The following is a 27,832-nucleotide window of genomic DNA, read 5'->3' as shown; positions in this document are numbered from 1 at the left end:
ACTTCTCGGCGGCGCCACCAGATGGGGCAGCGGGTCCAGAAAGAAGCGCTAGGGAGGAGTCCGGTTGCCGCACGACGTGTTTCTCAGCGTTCGCAAGCAACGGCGCGCTGTGCATTTCGGATGCCACGTGCTCTAGATGACGTAGAACACGTTGTGGGGCTAGTTGGTTCATAGCTTTCAAAAGATGAAGCGCCAACAGAGACAGCACACTAAGAAAGGGCAATGGTTGGACATAGCCTTGTCCTGTCATTGTTCTTTCTTAGTGTACTATCTCTATTGGCACTTCATATATTGAAAGCTCTAGTTGGCACCAAGTGTTCTTACAGAAGCGCGAAAGAGCAGTCCCGCTGAAGCACGCGCCTCATACATAACTCGCTTCCACGGTGGGAATACATTGTGTCACTATACTGGTTCAGTGCTAACGCATTGCCGTCGGTAGTCATCGTGAAATGAGTTCTGCCGCAATCTTCTCTTTTATTATTATTTGTCTGCTGCTGCTTCTTCTTCGTCTTCTTCCTCTATAACATTTAGTTCTCTCACTATTCTTGAGTGAGAGAGAGAAGACAAGAATGAGCCATCTTCGCTTCAAATAAATCCCTCACAACGTCAAGGAAACGCTTATTTGCGTCGTCCCTATCGGTTTCGCGTTTCGGCAACCCGTTTTCAGGGTCGCGAAATCTAGGCACGCTCGCCGAATCCTTCGAAGCCCTCTCTGTCCCTGTTTTTGGACCTCCACTCCCAATATTTCCGCGAGCTGTTTACTGCCCTCTCCTGCAGTACAGCGGGCGAGCGGACAGGCTGGGCCGGTCAACATGCGTGCCGCTCTTCAGATGTAAACACGGCACCGCCCGCCGTAATACTGTTTGCCGCCGTTTGAGTTCGCCATCTTCCCGAGCTATTACGCCTCATAGCCGATCCTCCGGAACGCGCGTTGCCTACGCATCCGCCTCGCGTCCCGGATTGCCACCGTCTTCGATCCGTCTGCTCCCATAGTTTGCCGTTTAGTAGCGTGATATCCCGCATCATGGCTTCCGGCACTCTGGCTTTGCCTAGATGTAAGATATAACTCCCATCGCAGTCGACGCCGAAGCGCGCATAACCCTCGATGAGGCTCTTTCGTCCTTGTTTTTTGTTTTTTCTTCTTCAAACGCGACCGTGACGACCGGGGCTGATTACAGCTCCCACACAGGGCGAATGACAAACGAAAGAGTCGTCGCTCTGGCAAATTGATCGGAGCCGACGTCTTCCGCCTCGCATCCACGGCGGATCGCATTTGACGCCACCCCTTCCCCCTTTCTTTCCTTCCTTGTGTCTCTACAAATCCCTGCCCTTTGAGTGCTTTTTTTTTTTTTTTTTGCGCGTGCGCTCGTGTGCGATCGCGTTTTCCTGCATTTGCGCGTAAACGTTCATTTTGTGAGAACACATGCGTTTCTACGAGTGTATTTGAGCGTTTGCTGACTAATGCAGGCCGTGCGCATGGGGGCGTGCGTGCGTGCCCAAATGCGCTTGCGATACGGCCGCCGAATCTTGCTGCATCAGCGCGCAGTCAGGAGATACAGCGGGCGTTTTGAAAAGAAACGCAACTTTCTTCGCCCAATAAGAAATAGATAAGGAACAAAGAGGAGAAAAATAAAGAAGAAGCGCGGTGAGAGTAATTCTGCTAAGTGCCGCTAACCGCGGCCGCTGGTGTTTGGAAAAATGACAAATCTTGGCGAAAAAAGTGAGGAGATAGAGAAAGAGATTGAGGAGAGAACGAGAGAGAAAAACAGGAATGAAGAAGAAAAGCACAGAACGTTAGGGCGACGACCGAACATGAAGTGCAGTCGAGAGACGAAGAATCCTTTTCCATGCCCACCGTGTGGGCATGGAAATGGTCATGGTCGATGTGGTCATGGTCGAAATGGTCATGGTCATGGTCATGGCATGGGCATGGTCGTTAGAACTGAGCTGCATAGGCGAACCTGTGAGAAGCGCTCAAGCAGTCAGTAATCGGGCGCGGAAGAGAAAGTAGCGCTAAAGGTTTCAACAGGGCTTATACGTACTGCAGATTTTCGTCGTCGTCGTCGTCGTCGTCGTCGTCGTCGTTGTTGTTGTTGTTGTTGTTGTTGTTGTTGTTGTTGTTGTTGTTGTTGAATAGCCTCTAACTGCGAGGCTTTTCTGTCGAGGAACCCGTATAAGTTACCTTTGTAGCAATTGCTACGGTCGGGTGGATGTCTCATTTTTGCTTAATTAATCCTTTCTCTCCAGCTTGCGGGTTTCCGCACAACTGTTAGTCAAACACTTGCCTTTGCCTCGAGTTGTTGACAAATCCGACTTCGCCCTGCCATCTGCTAGCCGCCCGATTAGCTGAGACGGTAAAGCTGCTGCCCCGGAAAGGCGGTGGTCCCGCGTTCGCGTCCCGGACCAGGAGGAATTTTTCTTCAACTGCGACGCTTTTCTTTCGAGGAAGCCGTATGGGTTTCCTTTGTGGCAATTGCTACGCTTGGGTGGATGTCTCGTTTTCCCTTAATTAATATATTATGATTATAACGCGAATTGATGCCGAAACGAAGCAGGAAACAAAGCACATTAACGAGTCCCCGCAGGGTGCTTTGTGAATCATTATGCAAACTGCTGTCGCAAAATAAAGGGAAAGGGCGAATGCACGCGCTGTGTACTCGTTGTCACCGTTGGCGTTGGTCACGTGTCGGCGAGAACGACGTCGTCCTCCATGTCACCAATGTTATTGGGCAGGCAGCACTTATGGAGTGCCCGAAGTACAACCGAATAAGGGAAGAAGACCGTGTTCGATTGTACACGGCTCCGCACTCTGTAGCAAACGGGGCATAGCCTAGTGGTTTAGCTCAATGTTGTTTAAAGCGTCCGAAAGTATAAAGAAAGAAAAAAACGTGTTACATTCTTGTCGCAAACTAATATATAACGCGAAGTGCATTTTGAGCCCAGAAATAATAATAATAATAATAATAATAATAATAATAATAATAATAATAAAAGACGCGTTATATTTGTTAAAATACGATATTTTCAATTCAACGAAGTTCTAGACTTAACAAAATAACCACCGAGTCCCATCGACTTTGTTGAATCGAGGGTTAAGTGCGTTATGCAAAATGCTAAGCGAAATGCCGTTTACACCAGTTGCTGTTATCCATACGAAGAGTTGAGGATGCCCACATATGGAGGTGGTTGTATACATCAGAAGCGTACGATAGTGGCGACCACGAAGTCGGGAGTTTATGTGCTTGTGGTGGTCTCGTGGCAAGGAAACCGACTACCTTCATTCGAATTCGCCTAGCACGTCTGAGGCCAGGGTGCAACCTCAGCAGATGTTAGTCTTGTTCTACAGATGAGAGCGATAATTGTACGATATGTCGTTGGTTCTGGAAGTAAACTGATATTTAAATGTAAAACAAAGAAATGGCCAGCCAAGTGCTGACGCTAAAGAAAACAAGGTCGACGTACTGGCGGTTGAATTGATTCGATGATTAAATGTTGATTATATGTCTCTATTCTGTCTCTTCTTCATCTTCATTATTCGCTCATTTTGTATCTTATTAGAATGGTATATAGCGTGCAATTACATCAGCCTTGCATTCTTTAGCCTTGACACATTGCGGATTCTTTCTCTTTTTTTGCCAATTACGTCCGTACCATTAATTTTACCTACTGTGCGACAAATTCTCCCTTCTTGTGCACACCGGCGAAGCTACCTTATTGACACCATTGCCTTACGCGAGCCCTGCTTAGTCCAGGCGAACTTGCAGTTTCCCGAAAGTGTGCCATACGGCGGCTTTGCCTCAACATGTCTATATCTACGGCGGTGCATCCTTTACAGGAGTATAGAGCAGTGTGGTTAATTTTTGACCATATTGGCGTTAGTTATACTCGCGCCATTAATTTTACCTGCTCTACGACTACTTCTAACTTCTTGTCTTGTTGAGACCTACCTTTAATATATTTTGCGACTCGCTATGACGCTCTCGAGGCTCGAAAGGCATCTTTTTTTTCTGGAAGTCGCTGCAAGATACCCAGGTTCTATATATGCCAATACCATGTGAAGTCAGCTAAGAAGACCTTGTTTTAAAGAAAACGCCAATCAAAATGGCGATGTCAAAGAGGTTAGACGACGTTTATGCTTTTACGTGGAAGCCACGTTCACTCCGGTGATTGAATGGTAAATGGTCAGAAAGAATTAGGATCTAGCGAAGGGAATGCGCACGTTGTACTTACCCCTGTTTTCTGTGTAACATATATAAGTTCTCCAACGCTCGACTTAAACATTTAGGGTCAAACAATGAAACCTTCTTTACCTCAGTAAGGAAGCCTTCATTGCGGTGAAGTCACCTTGTGTCACTCTTAAAGCTTTCTTACTGAGGGGCCCTCAGTGAACACTTCCTTGGTGCTTCCTCGGCGTAAGGTAGCTCCGAAGCTACCTTCATACGTCCTTACCCCGCTCCTGGCCTTGAACGAGCTCTTCACCTCACTGCTTAGCCACGTGACGATTGCTTGCGCATGCGTGCTGTCGGCGGCCTGCAGAGAAGCGCGAGCACGGTACGTCTTGCCAGGCATGTTCGTTTCAGTCGCACGTACGGCCAATGGTTCGGCACGAGTGGCGTTCCTTGGCGTTGCTATAGCTCTGCACGACGCCAGCATGCCAGCGTTGCTAGAGCACATAAGGTTTTGGGCTCTAATGTGGTACTTTTCTACGTTCAGTAAACAAAACTAGAACAAAGCGTGCACGCGTCTCCATATTAGCACTTCAATTTAAAGATTATGCGGCCATACAACATTTTCCTAATGAATAATGGTGTTCGCGTAAAGCTTTTAGGAGATCCTCTCGAACCCAGGTATGCGGCAACCGTTCCTTACGTGAGGACGAGCGAAGGGAGCTTTCAGAGTACGCTTGCTTCCTCCATCGGTCCTTCACGGTAAGGAGGCCTCACGTAAGGTTAGGAAGCGCTCGAAGGAAAGGAATGTTTGATTGTTTGGGCCTTACTGCGAACAGGAGCTACACCTAAAACACCCAAATGGTCACATTCGCAATTTGTTATATAATAACACTCGAGGATTACGAGAAGACGCGTCACGAACGTTGAGAAGCATTTCAAGCTTCAAAAGTTCGTTCGTTGATTCATTCATTCATTCAGAAGCGCATATATAGTTGACAAACTGGACAGTCGTCATTGAGATACAGGTCATCTAATCTAAAACGGCATGGGACCAAGACACAAGTAACAGTGAATATTACTTGTTGCATCCTATTCTTGTCTTTTAATTTAGCGACAAGGGGGTTACGCTGCTGAGCGCGAGGTCGCGGTTGGGATTTCCCCTCGCAGCGGCCGAATTTAAGAGGGGGGGGGGGGCGCAATGCAAAAAAAACAATGTCGCAGTTTTGCGCAACGAGCGAAGCATCTCTTGCGATAGCGAATTAGTAGACAGCTATACGATGTAAGGATAATAGATTTATCAGCTGTATAAACTTGAAAACATTCACTTACTAACTGAATTAACAAGCATGGTGTCAGCGTGCACAGGCAAACTTGAACACATCAACCTCGATAACCGCGGGCACCCGCTGTCAAAATGCTTGCGTGAGCAAGCGCGGTAGCAGCAGCGAGCGAAGTGACCTTCGTGCTGTCCATCGCTTCAACGCAAACTGAGCGGCGAGAACACAGCGCGCACAAAGGTATGAGCCATCTGCACATCCCTTTCAAGCAACGGCGCGCACGACCGTGGGCTGCCGCGCAAAGTACACTGTTGCTGGCGAAGTAGAAGCCCCGCCTCTCCTTCTCGAGCTACCTCCCCGCTTTCCTCCCTTTCGCGCTCGAGATTGAGCCGCGATCGACAGTTCCCCTTGCAGCCCGGTCACGAAATACGCAATTGCTGCCTGAGCACAACGCCCCCCCCCCCCCCCGCTTCCTACCTCCCATCTCCCGACGGCCTTTCGCGCGGCGGAAAACGGCGTGTTTGCTCTCCGCTTTCCTCCCTCGCGTGTGCCAGATTGAGCCGAGATCGTCGGTGCCCCTCGCGTGATTTCGCTCGAACGTGCAGCATACGGGCGCGGCGACGGTGTTATCGCCTTTGGACTTTATACAGAACATCACGGCGACGGCAGAAAGGCGCCTAGAGGTCCCGTGTAATGGCCGTCGCCATAGAACGCTCGTGTACCCTGCTTTGGGTGCACGTTAAAGAACCCCAGGTGGATGAAGTAACCCGTAGCGTCCCTTATACGGCGTCCCAAACAACATCGAGACGTCGTCACAACATTATATATGAATATATATATCTATATATATATATATATATATATATATATATATATATATATATATATATATATATATATATATATATATATATATATAGCGCCGCCGAGCTGCATGTGAACGAAAGTGGCGGCGGGTGTGGCGCAAGGTAGCAACGCAAAAGCAGACACACGCACCTACCTTACTTATGCGAACATAGGTCAAAAAACGAGTACCTGTAGACGCCTATAATATCCTAATAGCTCTTCAACAGAGTAATAGCTCTGCATCATAAACAGATATCGCGGTTCTGTAAACAGCATCCTCTAGATCAATGAAAGCGGACAAATTTGACATGTCATTTTGTATCTTACGTGAATTTGTTACGTTGTGTACAAGGGTTCTGCAAAAGCTGTATTTCTATATTACTACATTCTTTTTAGATTTATGTGTAACGTATCAATTTTGTCCGCTTTACATGTACTATTAGTTGTAATTCCCATAATTGTGACACCAGTTTTCATTGCTGAGTTAGAGGTTTAAACTTCATAGTTTTGTTTCCTGGAAATTTTTGATTTTTCACAATCTTCAATAAATATTGGCGACCTTAACCGGAAATTCGGAACATTGGTCACTAGATTTGAAGTTTTCCTTTTAAATGCAACAAACCTCGTCAAGTTTGGTGCAGTGGTTGTCGAGAAAAACGAGTTGCCTGTTACATGTATTTAGATAGGAGCACCCGAGCTAAAGCTCCCTCTTAACCAGGACCACTAAAATTCCAGCTGACGCATGCCCAGCAGACGCGTGTCCTCTGCTCGACGTCGTCTGCTCACATTTGCTCAAAAGCAAAACGTCGTTCCACCGCGGAGGAGCACCCATTTTGTCCCTCGTTTACTTTCCTGACGGCTCTCTCCTTTTGTTTGTCCGTTTTGGGGTCGGTTCTTGCGTCATGCCGACCAAGTGATGGACACTGTTCTTCGTCCGTTGCCGTGGGAGACCGTTCGAGAACAGCCGTTGAACGCTGTTCTATGAACACTGCTTCTTTCTTTTGTGATTTCTCTCGCACACGTGCCATCAGCGTGAAACGATCATCTCCTAGCCGCAGCCTCTTAAATGCCACTTAGCTCCTAGACAACGCTTTCTCCTGCTTTTTATTTTCGTCTTCGTATTTACCCTAAATGCTTCCGGTGAAAGCGCCCAGTCTGCCCTTTGTATTTGCGCATATTGCCTAAGCTGCCTGTGTTCAAAGGTCCTTGTTAACGTTGTTTAGTTCTCCCGCCAGATTCTTTCGCTCGGCTGTCTCTCTCCTCTTTCTGCTGCCTCATATGCGTTGCGGCTTTCGTTGGAGCGAAAACGCGGCTATTTACGCGAAGGACCTTTTAGTGTCCCCGTACCCTTTAGCACGGGGGCGCCGTCTAACCAACTAGCGCCCTTAACTGGGCTCGTTTATGCTGGCAGCGGCAAGGACGAGGTGCCCTACTCCACGCCTCATTTGCGCATAGAATACATACATACATACATACATACATACATACATACATACATACATACATACATACATATATATATATATATATATATATATATATATATATATATATATATATATATATATATATATATATATATATATATATATATGTAATATTGTCGCTCCCCAGCACACTTCGCGGATTTTACGCTGCGTTTTACGATATGAAGCCGACGGCTCGCTTATAGGGCACCCAAGAAGAGGCTCCGGCTGTAAATAGGAAAAGCAGCGCGGACGAAGAAGCCGCCAGGCGGTGCTGCACGCACTCTCACGCACACGCACGCACGCACAGAGAGAGAGAGAGAGAGAGAGACGCATTTGATACACATGAGAGAGAGAGAGAGAGGCGTTCCATAAAGGAAATAGGTGCTATCGCTGCTTCCCTGCGGAGAGCACGGCTAAGCGCCTTATATCGGGGAAATTTCAGCTTAGATTTAAACAAACACGGTATCCTCGGACTGCAGTGATGCGCTCGCCGCGCTCGCGGGCACTCACAAGCTTTCGCTCCCACAATGCAGCGCGGTTGTTTGTTTTTGTTGTTGTTTCCCCAGTGCGCGCGCCTGTCCCGCTGCAGGCATCTTTACGAGCCAATCACGCTGCGCGCGCGCGCGCGCTCCCTGTTGAGAAGTGCGTGCGAATGGCTCTGCACGGCCATCCGGAACGCCGTAGACAAGTGAAGTCTTCATCGCCATCCGAGGGAAGTAAAAGCAGATTGTTTTCTCTCTGGTGGAAAACTGAAACAAAGATAGAATGTGTGCGCATGAGAGAGAGAGGGTGTGTGTGAACCAATGACTACACGCAGCATCAACTGGAGAAGTTACGAACGAGGAGGGAAGTGTTCAATATTCTAGGCGTTATTTTATTTTTACGTGTTTTCAGAGGCGCACGCGCTATCCCGTTTCCGAGCGCGGCCGTCTCGCGAGCATGAATAATGTATTCGCTGCAATCGGAGTCGTTTCAAGACAGGCTGTTAACGTGCACTCATTGCTTGAAGAAGACGAATGCAAGCGGCGCCTAGGCCGGTACACTTGCAAGCAAGCAGCCCGAACTCCCGCGCTCACGCATGGTAATAAGCGGCCCCGGACCGAGGCGCTAAACAATAAGCCCTGATGGACGCAGGAAATCAACTTTGCCATCAAATTAGGCTGCGTTATTTCCAATTTCGTATCGGGTTGCTTGCAGCGTTGCTCTCTCTCTCTCTCTCTCTCTCTCTGCGCGCGTGTGTGTGCGTGGTTACGGGAGATACTTAATATATCATTGAATTATTTGGCTGCAAGCACATCACGTGCCTTTGCAGCCAAGGTTGCGTGCGCTACCGTTACGCATGGCCGACGCTTGCGTAACATCAAGATCATAGCTGGACCTGCCGACCGCTTATGACACCTTAACACTTTCACAAAGGTTTGTTAATAAATGATTACCAACTAAATCATTTCAGCGACCCAATCTCCGCCCGCCATCTATCTCCTGATATCTGCCTTCCTTACATCGCTTTTCTCTATCTTCGTTTCCTCCGACCTAATAGTTCTGCGGAAACTCGCAAGATTGAGAGAAGTAGTTCACGTTCAGCACGTATAGTGATTCAGCAGGACGTATAGTCCGATTTTCTGGACCTTGATGCGGCGTTTCTGATTTCGATGCCGCATTCAAAGGTTCTCCTTGGTTGAAATAAAGATAATTACAAAGTTTGTTTATAGCTCCTGCCTGCACGGTACCACTGTAGGTTTGACAAAGGCAGCTATGATTCTCCCTATTGTAATCGAGCCTACTGCGAGCTGTAATAGCGATCGCTGAACTGTGAGCTGAGTCCTGAATAAAAATAATGGGAAACAAGGAAGAAAAATAAGACAGGCGGTTTTGAGACGACGCACGAAAGTTCCCACGACGAAGCTAGGCGTGTTGTCATGTGCTTCGACAACGGGTGCTCATAACCATTGAATTATTTATTTATCGACAGGCAAGAATTTTATTGCATTCCAGAGAAACCAAGTATTCAACGTAGCGAGCTATGATAATTTTTTTTCGCAAGAACAGCGCAAATAACACTGAAATCTGCGATGTCACATTGATGTAGAGGTGATGCAGCTTGGGCGCCTTAGTTAAGAAAACGAAACTTTCGCTGTAATTGTCTTTCTCTAGTACATATTCAAGCTCATTTCCGCGTAATAAATGCAAATGAACGAAAGACGAAATTATATTATTTACATGAGGATGAATCGTAGCCTAACAGAAAAAAAAGAAGGAGCTGCGTCGGAGAACGCATACCTGCAAACTCTCCCGATTTGTCCCGTAGACTCCCGAACTTCGACCAATCCTCTCGAATGTACGGATAGGAACAAAATCTCCCGAAAATATGCCCCAAGCCCGTCGCGAAAAAAAAAAAACGCGTCACGCAGCACAACCGCATCGTAATTGCCATTATGTGCTAAGTAGTTAGCCGAAAGCAGATTTGAGTCGAAGGCAGTGTAGACCTCGCTCACCTCGCTTCAGATCGATACACCCGGGGAAGAGTGATCGTGAGGCAAATGTCCAATATGCCTTGCATAATTGCCAGTTTCCTCAAGTCATCTTCACCGCCGTACACACATTATTCGGTGAAATATATTAGGAGTGTCAAGGGGACATTGTCACGGGACATAGTACGTGTTCCTTGCACGACGAAAACGCTCACGTTTACCTACGTTTAGGTGCACGCTAAGGAACCTCAGGTGGCCAAAGTTAATCGGGAGACCTTACCTACGGCGTCTCTGCCAGACTCAGTGCGTTGTGTTAAGCGCCACGAATCACGTGAATCAAATCAGTTAGTTGCGTGCACTCCATACGCGCCCCCTTCCCTCGCCGCCCGCAGGGTACGGCCACTCCACCCCGGCCACGTGGGGCGGCAAGACGTTCTGCATGTTCTACGCCCTGGTGGGCATCCCGCTGGGCCTGGTCATGTTCCAGAGCATCGGTGAGCGGCTCAACACGTTCGTCGGCTACCTGCTCAAGCACGCAAAGCGGTGCCTGCGCATGCGCAACACGGACGTCTCGGAGACCAACCTCGTGTGCCTGGTGTCGGTGCTGAGCACCGTGGTGATGACCACGGGCGCCGCCGCCTTCTCGGCGTACGAAGGGTGGGACTACTTCGACTCCTTCTACTACTGCTTCATCACGCTCACCACCATCGGGTTCGGCGACTACGTGGCGCTCCAGAAAGAGGGCGCGCTCAAGCAGAAGCCCGAGTACGTGGCCTTCAGCCTGGTGTTCATCCTGTTCGGCCTCTCGGTGGTGTCGGCCGCCATGAACTTGCTCGTGCTCCGCTTCCTCACCATGAACACCGAGGACGAGCGGCGCGACGAGGCCGAGGCGCAGTGTGCGGCCCAGGAGGCCGTGCGGCTCGAGGGTGACGTCATCACGGCTGACGGCAGCGTCGTGTCCGGCCACGGCGGCGGGGACCACTCGGACACGGACGACGTGACGTCGGTGTGCTCGTGCACGTGCTACACGCACGGCTCCTCCAGGCCGCCGCAGACGCAGCAACCAAGGTGGGGCCGAGCACTTCCTTCCTTTTTTTTCTTTTCTTTTTTCCCTCGTTGGTCGCATTCCCTGCGTTGCAGAACTCCCTTAAAAAAAAGTGCTTCTCGTGTACAAGCATAATTTAACAGTGCCGAGCGTTACTTTCCAAAATTTTCCCCCCGGATATTGCGACGCGCACACACTCGATAACCCTTACTTATTTAACGCACTAAAAACTTCAGTCGCGAAGTGAGTTTCTCAACGGCAAGCAGTCTGCGAGGGAACGTTCTAGTGTGGAGAGGGGAATTGCTAAAGGACGGAGTCGGCGAAGATATCCTGAAAAATAAATTAATCCGCCCAACAAGTGCGGAACCGGACTGCGTCCTTCGGTCACTTAAGCGTTGTGCGAAACGCCACGTGTCGAGGCGACCGCGTCGGCGTTGATACCAGGGAGCAGAGCCGCTGTCGCTCCATAGAAGAGCGCGCGACTGCGGCCGTACGATAAGCGGCGTTCGGGCTCCCCGGGGTCCGAGTTAGGGTTCTCGCTTGCCAATTAAGCCGCCTCTTTCTTTGTTTTTGTGTTCTCTCTCTCTCTCTCTCTCTCTCTCTCTCTCTCTCTACTTTTTGATGCGGTATGTGCGCGGAAGGGATGGTCTCTTGGTCTCCTTTTGTCAACCCTTCCCCCCTCCCCCTCCCCCCCGTCTTTCTTGTTGTGCGCAACGGTTGTTTGCACAGTTGGGACCTAAATTTCTATATCCATACGCAAAGGGAAAGAAAAGAAAGTGAGAGATGATGTGACGGGGCACAAATAGGCAAAAAAGGAAAACAAAAAAATTATTATGAGCAGTTTTATTACAGCTTAAAGGTAGCCAACACGGCCGAACAGAACCGCCCCCCCTCCCCCCCACCCCCCGGAGGTCCTGCTCATCGTCGTCTTCTTAAATTAACAAAGCAGCTCGAAAGATGCGTCTCACGTGGAACTAGTATCAAAACGGCGACCTGCCGGGAAAATAAATGAGTTTGAGCGGGATATGTACGAGTCTACAGGTGTGATAAAAAACATTAACGCTGAGAACCTTGAGTACGAGGTGGGCAGGCCCTGTATTCGAAAATAAAGCAATCGGCGCTAACCTGCTAAGCTAGATTCATGGTAGACGGCCCCGATTTGGAATTAGGGCTTGCCCTCGGAACCAAGCGGTACTCATCCGGGCACTTGACATTTACGTAGAAAAGAGCGCCCCCGGTAAGGACCATGCCTTCGCATACTTTCCAGCGCAATACTTACGACACATGCCTTTTAAAAGAAAAGAAGGGAGAGACAGAGAGAGTGAGAGAAAGTGATGGAGTGCCGACTACTACTTGATGTGCGTCTAATATTTAACACCGCTTTGGACAGTTACCACACCCTCATCCAAGAGCGCCCACACCTACACTCTAAAAAGAAGTTTACACGTTTTTTTTTGGGGGGGACGACCCGCCGTGGTGACGTGCTGGCTTTTTGGCGTTTGTTAAGAATGGCCATACGGGGTGGCAACGTGCCAGCTTTCAGCCCGCTGCACGTGTTCCGAGCCCACCAGTCGAAGCGCCCTTCCGAGAGCTGCGGTCGGCAGGCCGCCACGTGGCGCACGATCAACTCCGGAAATTGGTACTTGGCCGCACCACCCGAGACGGAGCACGGTTCTACGAAGCCCTCGGTCGTCGACTCCGGAGCCTTTGTGTGTATGAGTTCGCACCTGTGTGTTTGCGTGTGTGTGGGCGTAAACGACACTGCGGAACGACGGTCGTTGACTCCGAAGCCTTAGTGCGGGGCGGCGGCAAGTTTACCATGCTTGGACGAACCTTCCCGACCATTCCTGCTCCGTCCTCGTCCGAACGATGACGTCGAACTATGGCGTCAAGCGGAGAGCTTATAAGCAGCGTTTGCCGGCTGCTAGGGTGTGCTCGTGTCGTGATCGTTGTCGGGAGCTGAGTGCTCTGTCATACTAGAAATGTACTAGTGAGCTGTGTGCTCGTAATCTGTTTGCTGTATGTTAGTTTTGCGGGCTCCATATGGGAGTCGCGCTGGGCTGCCAATGTATGTCCTGTTTTAAATGTAAATCCTGCAATTAAATCATGCTCGCCCAGTCCTGTCGTCCCAAGTCCATCCCTACAGCTACGTCCGCCAAATCTTACACGTTGCGCTGCTAAGCCCTGGAATCCCGGCCGCGGCGGCCGCCGTTCAAAAAAAAAAGGGGGGGGGGGGCAAAAAAAAAAGAGTGCTCGTGTACCGCGCAGTAGGCGCCCGTTAAAGAACCTCCCTCCCAAGGTGGTCGAAATTAATCCGGAGTCCCCCACTATGGCGTGCCTCGTAATCGTAGCGCCGGTTTTGGAACGTGAAACCCCCAAAAAATTTATTTTCATTTTTTAGTAACACGCTTTGAGGTGCATCTCGTTCCCCTAACGGTCGTCGTGGGCTGCTTTTGCTTTCGTTTCCTGGCTTTAAAACTCCGCGCTCGTTACTTTCCCGTCAGGTAATGCAATGTCACGCTGGTAACGCCCGTGCCGTCCGTCACCCGGATGTACCGCGGTTGCGAAGCACTAAACGAAGGAAAGGTACCCAAAATTGATGACTTGTTTCGGTACAAAAAAGGACAAAAGCAAAGATACTCCCGGGGCACCTGAGCATTTCTTACTGCGAGTTGTGAAGGCGAAAGCATCATAGTCAAATTGAACGCGGCAAAGCGGTCCTTCGAGTCGCATGAACTCCAAGCGCACTACTCGGAGTCGTGTGTGTGCGGTGATGGCTTGCGGCGGAGTGCTCGGCATCACATGTGGATCGAATAACAGCCGGCAACGCGTTCTGCGTCGAAGTCCTGAGGGGTTTTTTTTTCTTTTTTTTTTTTCTTTCAAGTAAACGTAATTATCAGTGACTATAGAACAGGAGTTGCCTCGCGTATATCCAACCGTGCTGTACGTCTTGGTACTCTGGATCCGCATACTCAGCAAAAGCAAAGATGCCTCGCCGCGCAAGTTAACGGAGGCATATTACGTTAAAAAGGAACATGACATTTGTTGACAGTGACCAGTATCAGTGATTGCACCGCTATCAGGTAGGTCTGTCGTTCAACTCGTCCCTGGCTCCGATCTATCAGCTCGGGGAAAACTCGGTAGAGCCTGTGCCGCAGTAGATAGGAGAAAAAAAACGAGGGAAAAAAAACAGGCCAGTCCTGTTTTAACAGAGCCAACCTGCGCTGGTGTTGACCATCGCAATCGATTTGTTACCTGTGCGTCTGGTGTTGTTTCTGACATTGCACTTTCGTGTGGAATAACGTATAGGGCAGGCTGATGCCTTCCTTAACGAAAGGTTACGCCAGCGCAACAACAATTTAAAGGGCACACTTTCGTCGCATCTGTCCGCACATTGTCGTCCGTGTAGCTGTAAGACCATTTCTTTAAAAGAGCGTGTGTCAACTTCAGGCACGTGGATCAAAAAAAAAAGCGCGTGAAATCGTCGAAGCTCTCCACATTAAGCGAAGCCGCGAACATTGCAATTTCCATCCCAACCTTTAAGCCTGCACGAGTGGGAAATCGGCCTCGTCGAAATATGTGGCGAATACTGGCAGCGCCAGGGCACGCCCGCAGACTGACTGTTTGTATTTATTCTTTTCTGTCTCCAATAAACCAGTCAGTTGTTAGTTCGGCGCCCGTCCTGGGTACTTCTCTCTCTCGTTTTGTCGTTATTTCTTGCGCTGTTTTTACTGTGAAGACCCACTTGGAGAAGATTCCCACGACTACACCAGTTTCGAGGTAATCATTTTCAGAGGGCCAGGCAAAGTGAATTGGCGTTCCAGTCAATGTTTGTGCTTCAATTCATGGAACAGCGTTTCCCTGTAAAAGTGAGTGGGAAAACACTGCGTCGTTACCGCAAGTTTGACGGCGCCTATCTCGAAACCGGTGCCATTCTCGAAATTCGTTCCAAGTTGATATACCTCGCAAGCTCACTAGCTGCAGTTCGTAGATTCAAATATGTGTCCCATAAAATAATTAATTAGGCGTTAATTAGTATAATGACATTAATTATTTCAGCTAAGCATTATTATTTCTCACATAACTAACGGCCGCCTCATTGAGGGTTAAAATTGTGCTATCTGCTACAAACAGTTCTTTTTAAAAGTTTGGTGCAGCTATAAAAAGAACTTACATAGGTTTGTCCCAGCTAATGCTAGCCAGGCTGTTCAACGAAAAAGAAATAATTAATAAGACATGGTCCAAGATACGCCTAGGAACTGCGGTTCTCGGCCATCGAAACGCTGACGACTCAACACCGTAGGTCTTATAATTGTGTCGTGCACTGTGCTTTCTTTTATTTTTATTTTTTCGTTGAACAGCTTGGCTAACGTAGCCGGGACACACAGTAGAACAAATACCAAGCCGGCAACGTAGAGCTTACATGTAATGTAACTTGTGACACATTTGTTTGGCTCGTGCATGAACCAACCGCAGCCTCCTGCGACACCTTGTACTTTAAAGTGCCCATTGGCGTAAGTCTTTCTTTCTTTTCTTTTCTTTCTTTCTTTTTCTTTTTTGCAAAATTGGAAACGATCAAGTCCACTGCATGTGAAGCTGTATGGAAGTGGTTCTTCTCGTCCGTTTTATGGAAATTGGACGCTAAATTAATTTATACATCTGTGTTATCACAGGTGACAAGTGTCTCGCGAATTCTTTGGGTTTGAGAGAAAAATCCAGATTGCAGCAGCAACATGGCAATGTGCAGCACGTGGCTCCATCGTCATCTCTTCGTTTAGGCAATAAAATGCAGTACTTTTTTTCCTTTTTTACAATAGAAAACTCGAGGAGATGGTTACTTCTTCCATGTACCGGAAGATGCCAATTTTAGCATCTACCCGGGGTATATAAATAAAAAATGGCTTTCACGTTCGTAACAGACCAGTAGACAACAAAAAACCAGCTTGAAAAACGATATTGTCCCACGGCTGTATAATCGGGTCTCAGGAGCGTAGAACACTTGATTGCTTAGTTACAGTTTTTGTGGAACTACGGCGAAGAAGAAAAAAAAAAAAGAAGCTCACGACACGATACCTAACTGTATGAACGTATAACACCAGCGCTATAGTGTCTCCGTGTCTCTTAACCCTAACGTGTCCTATGCGTCAGCGCTACGTATTTCACCGCTACGCATTTCACCGCGCGTATACGGACGATTACACACCTCGACGGGTGCCTCAGCTCTTGTGGAGAGGCCTCGTGCGCCAACGTCATCGAGCGATCAAACGGAGCGTCCTAATAGGGCGGGTGCAGGTGGAGTTGGCGCACGTGGGAAGGAACAGCTGCGTACGGCTCGTTCCTCAATGCCAGTTAATCTACGTCTTTAACCATCCTTAGTATACGCGTTAGTTGCTGCGCCTTGCACGGCGTATGCAGCCGGCTTGTACGAAGTTGGGATAGGCATGGTTAGGTTATGCACGCCGCCCTACGCGCGACAGCTGCGGCCGCGGGCTGCGTGCATAAGTAACTGCCGGCGCTGTCTCGAAAGTGAAAGATTGCCCGCACAGCAGACGATATCGAATCGAACTTCTGGGCCAGATTCTTCTTTTTTTTTTCGTTGTTGTAGTCGTTGTTTCTTGCGGTTTTCTTGGGGGCAGTCTATACTGATCCGCATATTAAGGTGCCGCATGGCGCCAGCGAGACGGCAGTGCTCATGAATATCGGCGGCCCGCGAGCGTTAAACCTTGAACGAAAATGTCTCCACTCCCTCGGAAATACTTGTCCCGGCGCGGAAGATGCGTCTCCACACTTTAGAGTAGAAAACCCTCATTTCTTGCTAAGTGTAACGTAAAAAAAAAAAAGAAACAATGGAAGAACCGTATCTTAGCCGTCTCGAGCTTATCGTGTCCTATTCAATAAGCTCACCATGGCGATTTTCGTGCCCGATTCGCGGGCCAAAAGCTACGCGGCATGCTTCCAAAACCAGCTCGTAGCACGCGGTTGTCCTCTTTGGAGAACTGCTTCTCGCGTAGAGGAGCTACATTCAAGCTCATATAATTTCAAGCCTAGCCATTTTTTAACTCTTAATCTATAAAGTAGTACACTTTTGACCCACGAATTCGCCCGCTGAAGCCACGCCCAGGCGATGCAGTACTAAATTGAGTGTACAGCGTTATTGAGCGCACAATAATTGTCACCCGTCTTCCCTGTTTTTCTCTCCCGCTATTCTGCAGGTACTCGCTGCGCTATTCCCCGTCACCGGTCGAATCATCTCTGGTCCACGACGACGTGTTGCTACCCATGGACGCGCTCATGATGAAACGGGCCTCAGTCTGAGAAGCGGTCTGGCGCTCCGCACCCTCGCACCTCGGTGTGGAAAGGGTGTGGCGAGACTGGGAACTTGGTCGCTACCTCGCCACTGCGATCGCCCCCCCCCCCCCCTCCCCACACGTTCCTTTCTTTTCTCTCTTTATTTCCCTATCTCTCAGTTATTATTCTTCCAAGTATTGTCTCTTTCTATCTTCTTCCCTCTTCAGGATCGCTCCCATTCGTCCGAACGCGCCGCTCTGTCGTCGTCGTGTCACGTGGTCCGAAAGGGTGTCGGGGCTCGGCGCCTGATAAATCGTCTGGCCACACGCGTCCCCCCCCCCCTTCCCTTTGGCCCCGCCGATCTATCTGTCTCCCTCGGGCAGAAGGAAATTCGCCCACTGTCTGAAGGTCCATTGTTGCCGCGATCTTCCCGCTCACCTCGTCGAGACAGGCGATAATACAAAAAGCGGTGAATGGTACCGTGGGAATAATATATATACCAGGTGATTTATCTTTTCTTCGATTTAACGATTCATTAGGATACTCCTGCGGTAGATAGAACAATTTCCGAATTACGCCGAGTACTTGAAACGTCAGCATTACTTAGACGACCAATCCCAGCGTGATGTTAGCTAATTTACGAAACATTATTTAACTTTTAATTACTCACATTAGGACGCGTGTCTAAGGGCTTTTAATGGTTACGTCGCAAAATGCATGTGCGTAAAAGACATCCAACCTATCGTACGGTTAACCAACAAGACATACCCATCAAATTTTCGAGCAGGCTCCAATAGTTTGCCCCACAGTCCGAGCTATCCGTCTTTTTCGACGCGTCGTTCGAATGATCCGACGCTAACCTTTCGCGTACTACACACGTGTGCTTACCACTTTAGTCGTTTCGGTGTGTAGGAATGACGGGCTTATCTCCTTTTAGACGTTTTGCTGCTGGCTGCGCAGCGCGCTTCGGACGCGTGGGAGCGTTCTATCGCCAGTACAAAGGAACAATGCTCGGTATTTTACAAAGTGCTATAGTCGCGTGGGGGACGTCTCATCATCAGGGTATTATTGTGTTCTCTGTGCTCAAGGAAGCGAACATCGTGTGTGCTCTTGGAACTTCGTCGTCTACTGCCGTCTCGCCAGACGAACAGTTGATGGACGCACCGAGCTGACCATTTGCTTCGTTGAATCCCAACGGTGCGTGTTTCGTTTTTTTTTGTTTCCTCACACGGCTGCACGGTGGTTGAAAGAAGAAGACCTGGAAAACCATCTCGTCCTCGAGATGTGTGGAGTGTGTGTGTGTGTCTGTGTGTGCGTGTGTCTGTGCGTCTTTCGAGGATGCACATGTGTCACAAGCTGACGACTGCGGTCACTGCGAACAAACATACCGTCTCTTCTTTAGAAGCGTAGTCCACGGCCGCAATTGCGGGTGTGAGGATGAGGCCTTGCGCCAAAGCTGCATTTGCTGGCATTAGTATGGTCTCGCTGCCTTTTACTCGTAAACGCGTTTTCAGACTGAAATGTTCGTCGGCTTGCCAAGCGCAAAGCGAACAGCAGTGACACCGCTTGACTGATGTAGACCGCGGCGCCCCAGATCAAAGGCCACGCCACCACCGCGCCACCTACATAGTCTCTGAAGCCAAGCCTTAACGCTGCTCGGAGGTTTCTGCGCTTATGACAAGCTTCATAAACGCGCCTCTACACGCAAGCTGAAAATGCCTAATTGCGGAATTGTATCTCAGCGGTGGCTAGAAAGCATTACTGCAGAACCTCCGAGATCGTTACAGAGCCGGTGCGATCTCAGAGGCCACGGTTGCTGAAAAGTAGGGCGTGATGCGGTCGAGGGTGGCACTGGCTTTAGCTCGGCTGGGTCGAGAAAGAGATTGGAACCGAGAAGCTTTTGTGGGAATACCGAAGTGAGACTTCTGTAGACATTACACTGTCCTGACTAGCCAAGGCTGCCCAAGACTGCCCGGAAGTGCCCGAGATTCTGCGTACGTCAACGCCGATTGGTTGAAAGCAGCACCTCGGGCACTCCAGAGCAGTCCGGAACGGCTCATCTAGGAAACCCATTGTGACGTCATGTCAGTGTCATGCAGTGATTGGTACACCGTTAGGCCTCACACTCACTCCGGCAACGGCTGAAATGGCCTACAGATTCATTTTTCTTCTTTCTTAACAGACGGTATACATGTTCTGCCCGAGGGAGTGTCGTACTTCTGTTGTTGGGCTTTCAAACAGATTAACTTAAGTATAGCTGTAGAAGGCGTGTTGTACGGCAGGACTTAGAGGCGGATCCGCAGTGGTCACGGGACTCTTTAGATTTATTTTTTACTTACTCCTTTCTTTCCCTGAACGAACTCATGTGTGCTTAGAGGTTATTAGACCTAGTAAGTAAAGTGGCGAACAAAAAGCTGTGCGAACACCATATCCTCTCTTTTCTGATGACTAAGCAGCCAATGTGTATCGAAGCTTGTACAACGTTGCAGTGACGACAGATAACCTTGGTGCTAACCTTGCTAACGCAGCGTTTAGTGGGCTCCGCGTTGCCGGTGTTCGTACTTTCCTTACTTTCCTTCTTTCTTTTCCACTATTCTGAACCGGCTATAAACAACCAGTGTACTTCTACGCGTTCAGTTGCTTTTAATTTTAGCATTCGAAGAGTTCGATGAAGGCTTGTCTGTTTTTGCGTGCGACTTCGTGGTGCTTTATAAGTGAAGCGGCTAAATGCTAGGAAGCACACTTACAGAATGACGCAGCAACACAGAGTCGCACCGTTAACTCGGTTGACAGAGCCCTCGTGTGTCTGTGTCCTCTCTTATGTGTATTGTGCTTGATAAGATATAAGATACGGAAACAATAGCAAGGTAAGCACGATACTGAATTGAATTCTGGGCTTTTATACGTGCCAAAATCACGATTCGATTATGAGGCACGCCGTAGTGGGATCAGACTCCGGATTAATTTTGACCGCCAGGGGATTTTCGACGTTCCCCCAATCCACGGGTCAGGGGCGTTTGTTGCATTGCATCAGTCATCGTCGACTGTCAACTTATAAACATGAACCAGTCGGTGAGCGTCGTCACTGCAACGCTTTCTGAACCGGCACTTTGTCGTCGCGGATTTTCTTCCGTGCTCGTTTTGACACATCCCGTGCGGAAAGAACCTAGGACCAAATCGATCAGCTTTGCCGTATTGGCGCGTACCTCCTTTAGCGTGTCGACGAGACGTCTTCAAGTCAAGGACCAACCCAACCAGTATACCGCCTCCATGGCACATTCCGAAAACTCTCTCCGTAAAGGGTTGATGTTAGCCCGGAGATTTGTATCTTAATTATGTGCTCGTTCGATGTTCGTCAATGGTTGTATGCGTGGTTTCTCTCTCTCTCTATCTATCTCTCTTTCTCTACAGAACAGTATTGTGAACAATGCTTAACGAAGTGCTTGAACCGTTGAAAAGTGTCTTTCACTCTTTTGCTGGACAGGAACACAACACTGGGCGAAAAAAATAAAATGAAATCGAGCACTGACAGGCTGTCAGCTCAACGCTCACGTGCTGTCGTTGCCAGCCGCTCAAGCGACATTTGGCGATGTAAGAGCTTATTCGAACTGATACCGAGGTATGCGACCCATGGCCCACGGAAGTGGGCACGTTATGAGAATGTGTCACATCGAAGTGCTCGTGCCAGTAGATAAAAGGAGCAGAGTTACACATCGTAACGACACTTTGTCACACTTCGCTTTAGGACAAGCCCTGAAGAAAAAAAAATGCCACCGCCAGCGTTGCCACTTAGGCATTCGCCTGCCGGTGACAGGTTTATCGTTTGTCTTTCAAAAGTTGCCGAACCTCTGCGCTAAAGTCGAAGTGTGCCTGGGAAGACTTTGTATATGTGAGAGTGGAGGCGCGAGGAAAACGTGGAGTCAAGGAGGTTAACCGTGAACAATGCCTCCGAGAATGGCTACGCGCGGAGGCTGTCCGTCCGTTTTCCGATCTCGGAGGCCATGTCAAGATTGTGCGTTTCGGCTACCCAACCTTGCGCTAAAGTCACATTGTGCATGAGAAGAACTCGTATATGTGGGAATGCACGCGTGAGAAAGACGTGGAGGCAAGGAGGTTAGCCATGAACATGGCCTCCGAGAACGGCTATTCGCGGAGACTTTCCGCGCTCTACGCAATCTCTGAGGCCATGTCAAGAATAGGCGTTTCGGCTACCTTACCCAGAAGGAAGGGTAAACGAGGCAGAAAGAAAAAGAAAAATTAGACTGCGGTTGCGCCCACTGCTAAGCACGTGCTACCGTTCACTTAAGCTGGTCGCACAATCCGCCAGTCTTCAATTGGCTCCGCACAACTGTGCAAAAAGCACGGCTGTGGTCTGGTGCCTTTCTAGCTTACTTCTGGGTTAGATTGGTATGCGTGAAGCTGCTACTGAGTGACTAAATGCGCATCGTAAGCGGCAGGCTGGCATCTGTAAACACTCAGGCTCAAAGTTGTCAAGCCATTTTAGAATTTCGCTCTTTACGCTATGTTCCGGAAATTTTCATTTCCGTTTCATTCTCTTTTTTTCTCGTTCGGTCTGTGTTCCTGTCCAGCAAGCGGCAATCGAAGCGCGCCCCACTAAATATCCCCGTTTCGAGCTCGGGCAATGTTTCCGTGGAAACTCTCTACAGCGCTGTTTGTGGCTTGACTACTGATCGTGCTTGCGCGAGTTCGAGCATTGACTGTGCGCTTTACTCACAGAAGGTCAGAAACACTTCAAAATGAATGTTCAGTTATATTCGTAGACGATGTTATTGTAATACCAAATAAGTTAGCCTTACCGTGATCGGAGGCTCTGCCGCCTTTCGCTCTTTTTTTTTTTTTTTACTGTTCTTTGCTTACCACGGCAAGCGAGGAACAATCCGAAAGAACGAAAGGCGGGTCATGAAGCCATCTTCATGCATCCCTCGCCAACTACCCGTGATGTCATTAATTTCGACAGCGCCATTTCGAGGTTATAATTTGCTACGAATGAAGCACGAACGCCTCACATTCGAAACTACCAAGGACTCAGACTAGGAGCTCCTCGGGACTTTTTTTTTTTTATGCTGGGCGCAGGCAGCCCAGGAAAATACGTCAAAACCACCCTCAAGTTTGCAACGCCGCATTGACGTCTCTCCGATTGTGAAATGTCAGAATAAAAGCTCGGCGATCGAGTTTCTCTGTTATTAGTCGACCCATTTCAGCCGAGGAAGTGCAGATAGATGTTTGAAAGAATGCTATATAGCTATCTAAACGAATTAAGCGCAACGTTTTTTTTTTTTTTTCGTCCTCTCCAAGCTCGCAATTTGCGATTTCTGTGCCCGATTTGCGGGCCATACGCTACACATCATGCTTCCATCTTGCGTCGCGCTGTTACCTTCTTTACAGAAGTGCTTCTCCTCTAGCGGAGCTTCTATTCAAGCTTAGATAATTTCAAGTCCGGCCATTTTTAACTCTTAATCCTTGCAGGCTAATCGTACAAGACATGCGCTTCCAAGAGGTAGTTTTATTCAGTCGCGTATCACGCTGCCCCCAGCTCTCCGCTGACTCGGGCCACGACTCCAGCACTATAGCTTCCAAGCATCGTCATCATCATTCCGCACACATCGGTCGCTTGCAACGTTTACTTACAAATTCAGTATCTAGAGCTGTCGTCACGTGATAATCTCTATACAAAGCGAGGGGTTTGGACGCGTCATTACGGCAGTTGCCAGTGGCACGTATGAGATCTCGAGCCAAATCGACCACTCTTGTACGCGCATTTCGTATCGCCATTGATAATAAAACGTGCAAACCTCTCGCTTAAACAGTGCATTGAACTAATCGGAACGAGAAATACAAATCCATGTTCCTATACAAGGTGATCATTTCGAAGTTTTTCGAAATTTTCAGAAATCGGCTGTGTCAGATAACGTGATTCTTTTCCTGAAGCTGGATTGTTCGAAGAGGTGGACATTAGTAGCACGAGAAATCGAAAGATATATTCATCTAATTCAAAAATTACTAATTAACTCCTTAATTGATATTTTGAGGCACATATTGCAAGTTACGCATTGTAGCCGGTGAGCTTGCACAACGTATCCACTTGAAATAAATTTCCAACATGGCACCAGTTTCGAATCTATATTATTTCCCAATATATGGCTCGAAACACATGGGCGTTTCAGTTACCTTTGTGCTTCAATGCGTAAAATGTTGTTCGATTGAAAAAGTAACTGGAACAACGTCGCATTTTCACGGCTAGTTCGATGGCGAATGTCTTCAAACTGGCGTCATTCTGGAAATTCATTCCAAGTGCATACGCCTTGCAAACTCACCGGCTACAATTCGGGAATTACAATATGGGCAGTAAAGTAAATAATTGAAAAGATAATTGGTGGATTTTTGTTGATTAGTTTAATGTGTTTCTATTTCTCGTACACGTAATGTCCGCCTCTGAATAATCCAGCTCAAAGACTGCAATTATGTTACCTGCAACACGCTATTAGCGCGATAGCGTTAAGTGCCCCGGGTTGCAGAAAATCTGGTGTCGCCGCCGGCCGTCTTGTGAGCGAAAATTGTGCATATTCTATACGGCACTAAAGTTCTTCTATCACTAGAGTTGCTCATACCGTGTCTTACGTTCTTTAGAAAGTTATTCCTCGGAATTTTCAGAATGACAGCCCACAAACAAATGTCACGAAACAAAACACCGACTGCGCATGCCTTTTATGTTAAATCTTCTGGGACTGAAATATTCAAAGTGCGAAACAATAACCGAAGATGGGCCCACGCAAGAGGTCGCGTTTCTACCAGAAAGCTCGCCTTAACGCATAACGTTCGCCGCTAGCGTTTAATGGTGAACATGACGGTTACATAAGCTGCAGTTGCCGAGAAGCGTGAGGAGCCCCCTCCCCCCCCCCCCCCGCCCGCCCAGTCAGGGATCATTGAATACTATCGTGTTCCACTCTTAAAGGCGAAGCTTAGGGGTCTTCCAATTTTGTAAAGCGAAAGCTCTGCAAGGACATGTCTCGAAAGGTCATTCATCGCGTTGCAATGACCTTGAGCCGCCGGAACGCAAGTGGGGCAGCTGTGACGTCAAGCCACGTGATCCGCTGCGTAGAGACGTAGCAGCTCCTCTCGCTCGGAGCCTCGCCGCTGCGGTACCACGTGACTAGGCGAAGGTTTAACCGTTTAACGGCTGCTTCGCCGGCGCTTGGTCGCTCAGTCTCGCCACGGATGGCATGCCGGCTGGGTCATATCTGCGTGCGCTTCAGCGCAAGCGACAGGCTGAATCCAATCGTCCACTAGATATAGCTAGACGGCATGCTGCGAAATATCAGGCAAAAGGCAAAATTGCCTACTTAAACTCCGGAGCAATGTGAGGACAGATTAGCGCGTTATAGAGAAGCTTACCAAGCGCGTAAGCGTGCCAAGATCGAAGCGGCTGCAACTGCCGCCGTCGTTCAGCAGCACGAACAACAAGGAGAACGAGACGAAGCCGTGGATACAAGCGACGGCACCCGCAACGAACGTTTGACGAACCACGCCCTTCGGCTGGCGCCAAGCTCGATTGTGACGGTCAGGTTTCACTGCGACTTCAGGGACAACCGTTCGGCAGCGTGTGTAACGTATGTGAAAGGCTGGCATAACTTTAACGAAACACTGTGTGCATAGTCCTTGCAAAACCAAGCAAACTAGACCTCTCGCTCGTGAGAACTCGGTTTGCAAGAGCTAAACTTCAGCCAATTTTTTTCTTATACTTCATAAAATTTAAAAATGATCACCCTGTATAAGGCACGCAGTATGCTTCCGTGAGGAGCTCTGCAATAGTTCGCTAACGTTCGCGTTCAAAAAAAGCCTGGCATATCATGTTGCTGGTAGGGCACGATTTGCGGTCAAACATATTTCCTTCATAACTGCAGACCGTTCTTTTTCTCAGTGTGCAATTTCCACGCATATGTCCTACTGCAAGAGTATTCACTGACGGCTGGAATGAACTGATACTCGAGCCATAGCCTCCGAGATAGGGAGGCGCGCGGACAGCGCGGGCCGTTCGATCTCGGAGGACTGTTAACTGTAACTACATTTACTGGAAAGACGTGCGACCACCGTGTGGTAGCGTTTCTACAACCAACAAAAATGTGTCTCAGTACCCGTTTCAGCATCCAGCTGCGTTTGCTGTAATCCACACTGCCTCGCAATATGTTAAATCATTTTTTCCGTTGTGCCCCTCGATCGTTGCGCGATATTTTGGGCTTTCTTCGTCCTGCAGTGGCCATCGTGTACCGGTTCACTATTACAGTGGTGGCAGTGGGGTTTAAGTGGGATCATGACGACGCCAATGTCACGCTGGAGCATTGAGTGACAACTGGTGACAACAATGGAGGGAACACTTAGATTGCGCGGAAGAGCAACTACACGTCCCAGCGTGACGTCTACTTTTCGGGAATCCTAAGTTACGCCGAAGGCTTAGCAATTTACGTCGTATCGCCAGTGATAGACATTTGCCTATAAAGAGTCTGCTAGGAGTGGCAAACAAAAGGAAGATATGTGATTATTGTTGCGTTATACATAGTATGCACGTACGTCATTCAAGGATACTCCGCGTCTTCCGGTTTACGGCGGCGCCATGTTGGGGAACCCATAAGCCTATGCGTGCGCCTGTTAATAAGGTTCCCCAAGATGGCGGAAGGTAGCGGAAGCAGACGACAGCGGCGGATGTGACGTCACGTGCATACTATGTATACACATGCTGGTGTTTCATTTTCATAGTGCAGTGAGTGCTTTGGGTGCGTGGTCAGTTTGTGTCGTCTGCGTCAGCTTCTTCGCGGGAAAGCTACGGCGACGTCGGCGGTGTTTCGTCTGAGCCAGCCTGTCCAACGTGTGTCTGTGTGCGCCTGTGCCATTTCGTCGTCGTCCTCGTCTGGATTCGTCCGCGTCGCGTTTCTCGTCTCGTTTTTTTTCTTCCAAAGGCTGTTTGCGGTCGTTCACGTGTAAATAAAGCGATCCTCGCTGTTACATTAAAGCATGTCATGATCACGTCTCGCCTGTCGCATTACTCCTCGATCGTAACCCGCCGTCGCGTGGCTTATATACGATCGTTGTCACCTGCACAAATCCCGTGACTGCGTATGTGCTGCCGGCGCCAAAGGTTTAGGAACAACGGAATATAAAAAAAAACGTTATTTGCTTAATAGCTGTAGCAGATGGTGGTGCCGTCAAGCGGTGCCGGCTACCCCTTTTGACATAGAACGAGCATATATTCAAAAGTTTGCCATTTTCACCCGAAGGGCATCGACAGCCACAACAAGGTTTAGCGTCGCGCTAGAACTCGGTTTTTCAAACTATACGAGGGCGTGACATGTTTGCCGCAACGCACTACGCAAGGCGAAAGAGCGGCCTGGCGTCTCGCAACGCTGCCGTCGTCAGAGGTGCCGCCAGTGGCGTTGCACACGTTGCGTCTGCGAAGTTAGCGACGCCCAGTGAAATATGTAACGTTAGCGTGACGTTTACTGCCAGTTTCACTCTGACCGGCGCGTATACACACAGCAGAGGCCCTGTAACGTAAAACAATTCCTATCTGTTTTTATTGCAATCTCCTGACGTCAAACATAGGTAGCCGTGCACCGGCGCAAGCATCGGGCTGTAACCGGCAGCGTTGTTTGAAAAGTCCAATCAAACGCGGGCCTCGTTTATAGAAGGTCACTTTTTTTTTTTGCTTTCAAAGCGAATAGCATTGCCTAGATGGAGCAGCTGACACGAGGCGATGTGCACGCTCAAGAGGAGAAGGCTTCGATGGGGCTGAGCCTGCACAGTAGAAGCGGATTATCCGATGAGAAGGGTGGTGCCGGCGTCTGCGATTGGTCCGCTTCCCCTCGCTTAGCGTGTAGTGGCTGGTCGAAAATCGCGGCGGCGGACAACTGAAGGATAAAAATGTCGCTAAAACGGATCCTAAGCAAAGAACGTATTGGTCCGCTTCCCCGCGCTTAGCTTGCGGTGGCTGGCCGAAAATCGCCGCGGCGTTCAACGGAAGTATAAATATGTCGCTAAAACGCATCCTCAGCAAAGAAGGACTTCCCACAGCAACGTCGTATACGTGCCGAAAGGGCTCGATAAGGTTATACTGCCACGCAAAATTGTTTATTATACGCAAATAAATCCATGCTTCCGGGCATCTCTGAGTTGGCAGTGCCAGAGCGATCGGCGGGCAGCCACCTTATATTCCTTTCGAAACGGGGCAATGCCCGGCTATTATTCATGAAAAAAA

At 48.9% G+C, this 27,832-nt stretch overlaps 1 protein-coding gene across 2 annotated transcripts in view; it reads left to right on the top strand.

Moving 5' to 3' along the window:
- The window catches only part of LOC126534246 (two pore potassium channel protein sup-9-like), a 69,371-nt gene extending 42,764 nt beyond the window's left edge, over positions 1–26,607 (top strand). The window contains exons 2-3 of one of the 2 annotated variants that reach the window (XM_050181507.3): positions 10,625–11,300; positions 17,490–26,607. In XM_050181507.3, coding sequence (XP_050037464.1) covers positions 10,625–11,300; positions 17,490–17,592 — 779 coding nt within the window. In that variant the 3' untranslated portion in view covers positions 17,593–26,607. Of the gene's footprint in view, positions 1–10,624; positions 11,876–17,489 lie in introns of those variants that run through there. The other variant, XM_055072760.2, reaches the window with a different exon arrangement.
- Positions 26,608–27,832: the final 1,225 nt, after the last annotated feature.

This window comes from Dermacentor andersoni, chromosome 7 (assembly GCF_023375885.2).
Source record: "Dermacentor andersoni chromosome 7, qqDerAnde1_hic_scaffold, whole genome shotgun sequence".
NCBI classification, from domain to species: Eukaryota; Metazoa; Arthropoda; class Arachnida; order Ixodida; family Ixodidae; genus Dermacentor; species Dermacentor andersoni.
This window is presented reverse-complemented; position numbering and strand designations above follow the sequence as displayed.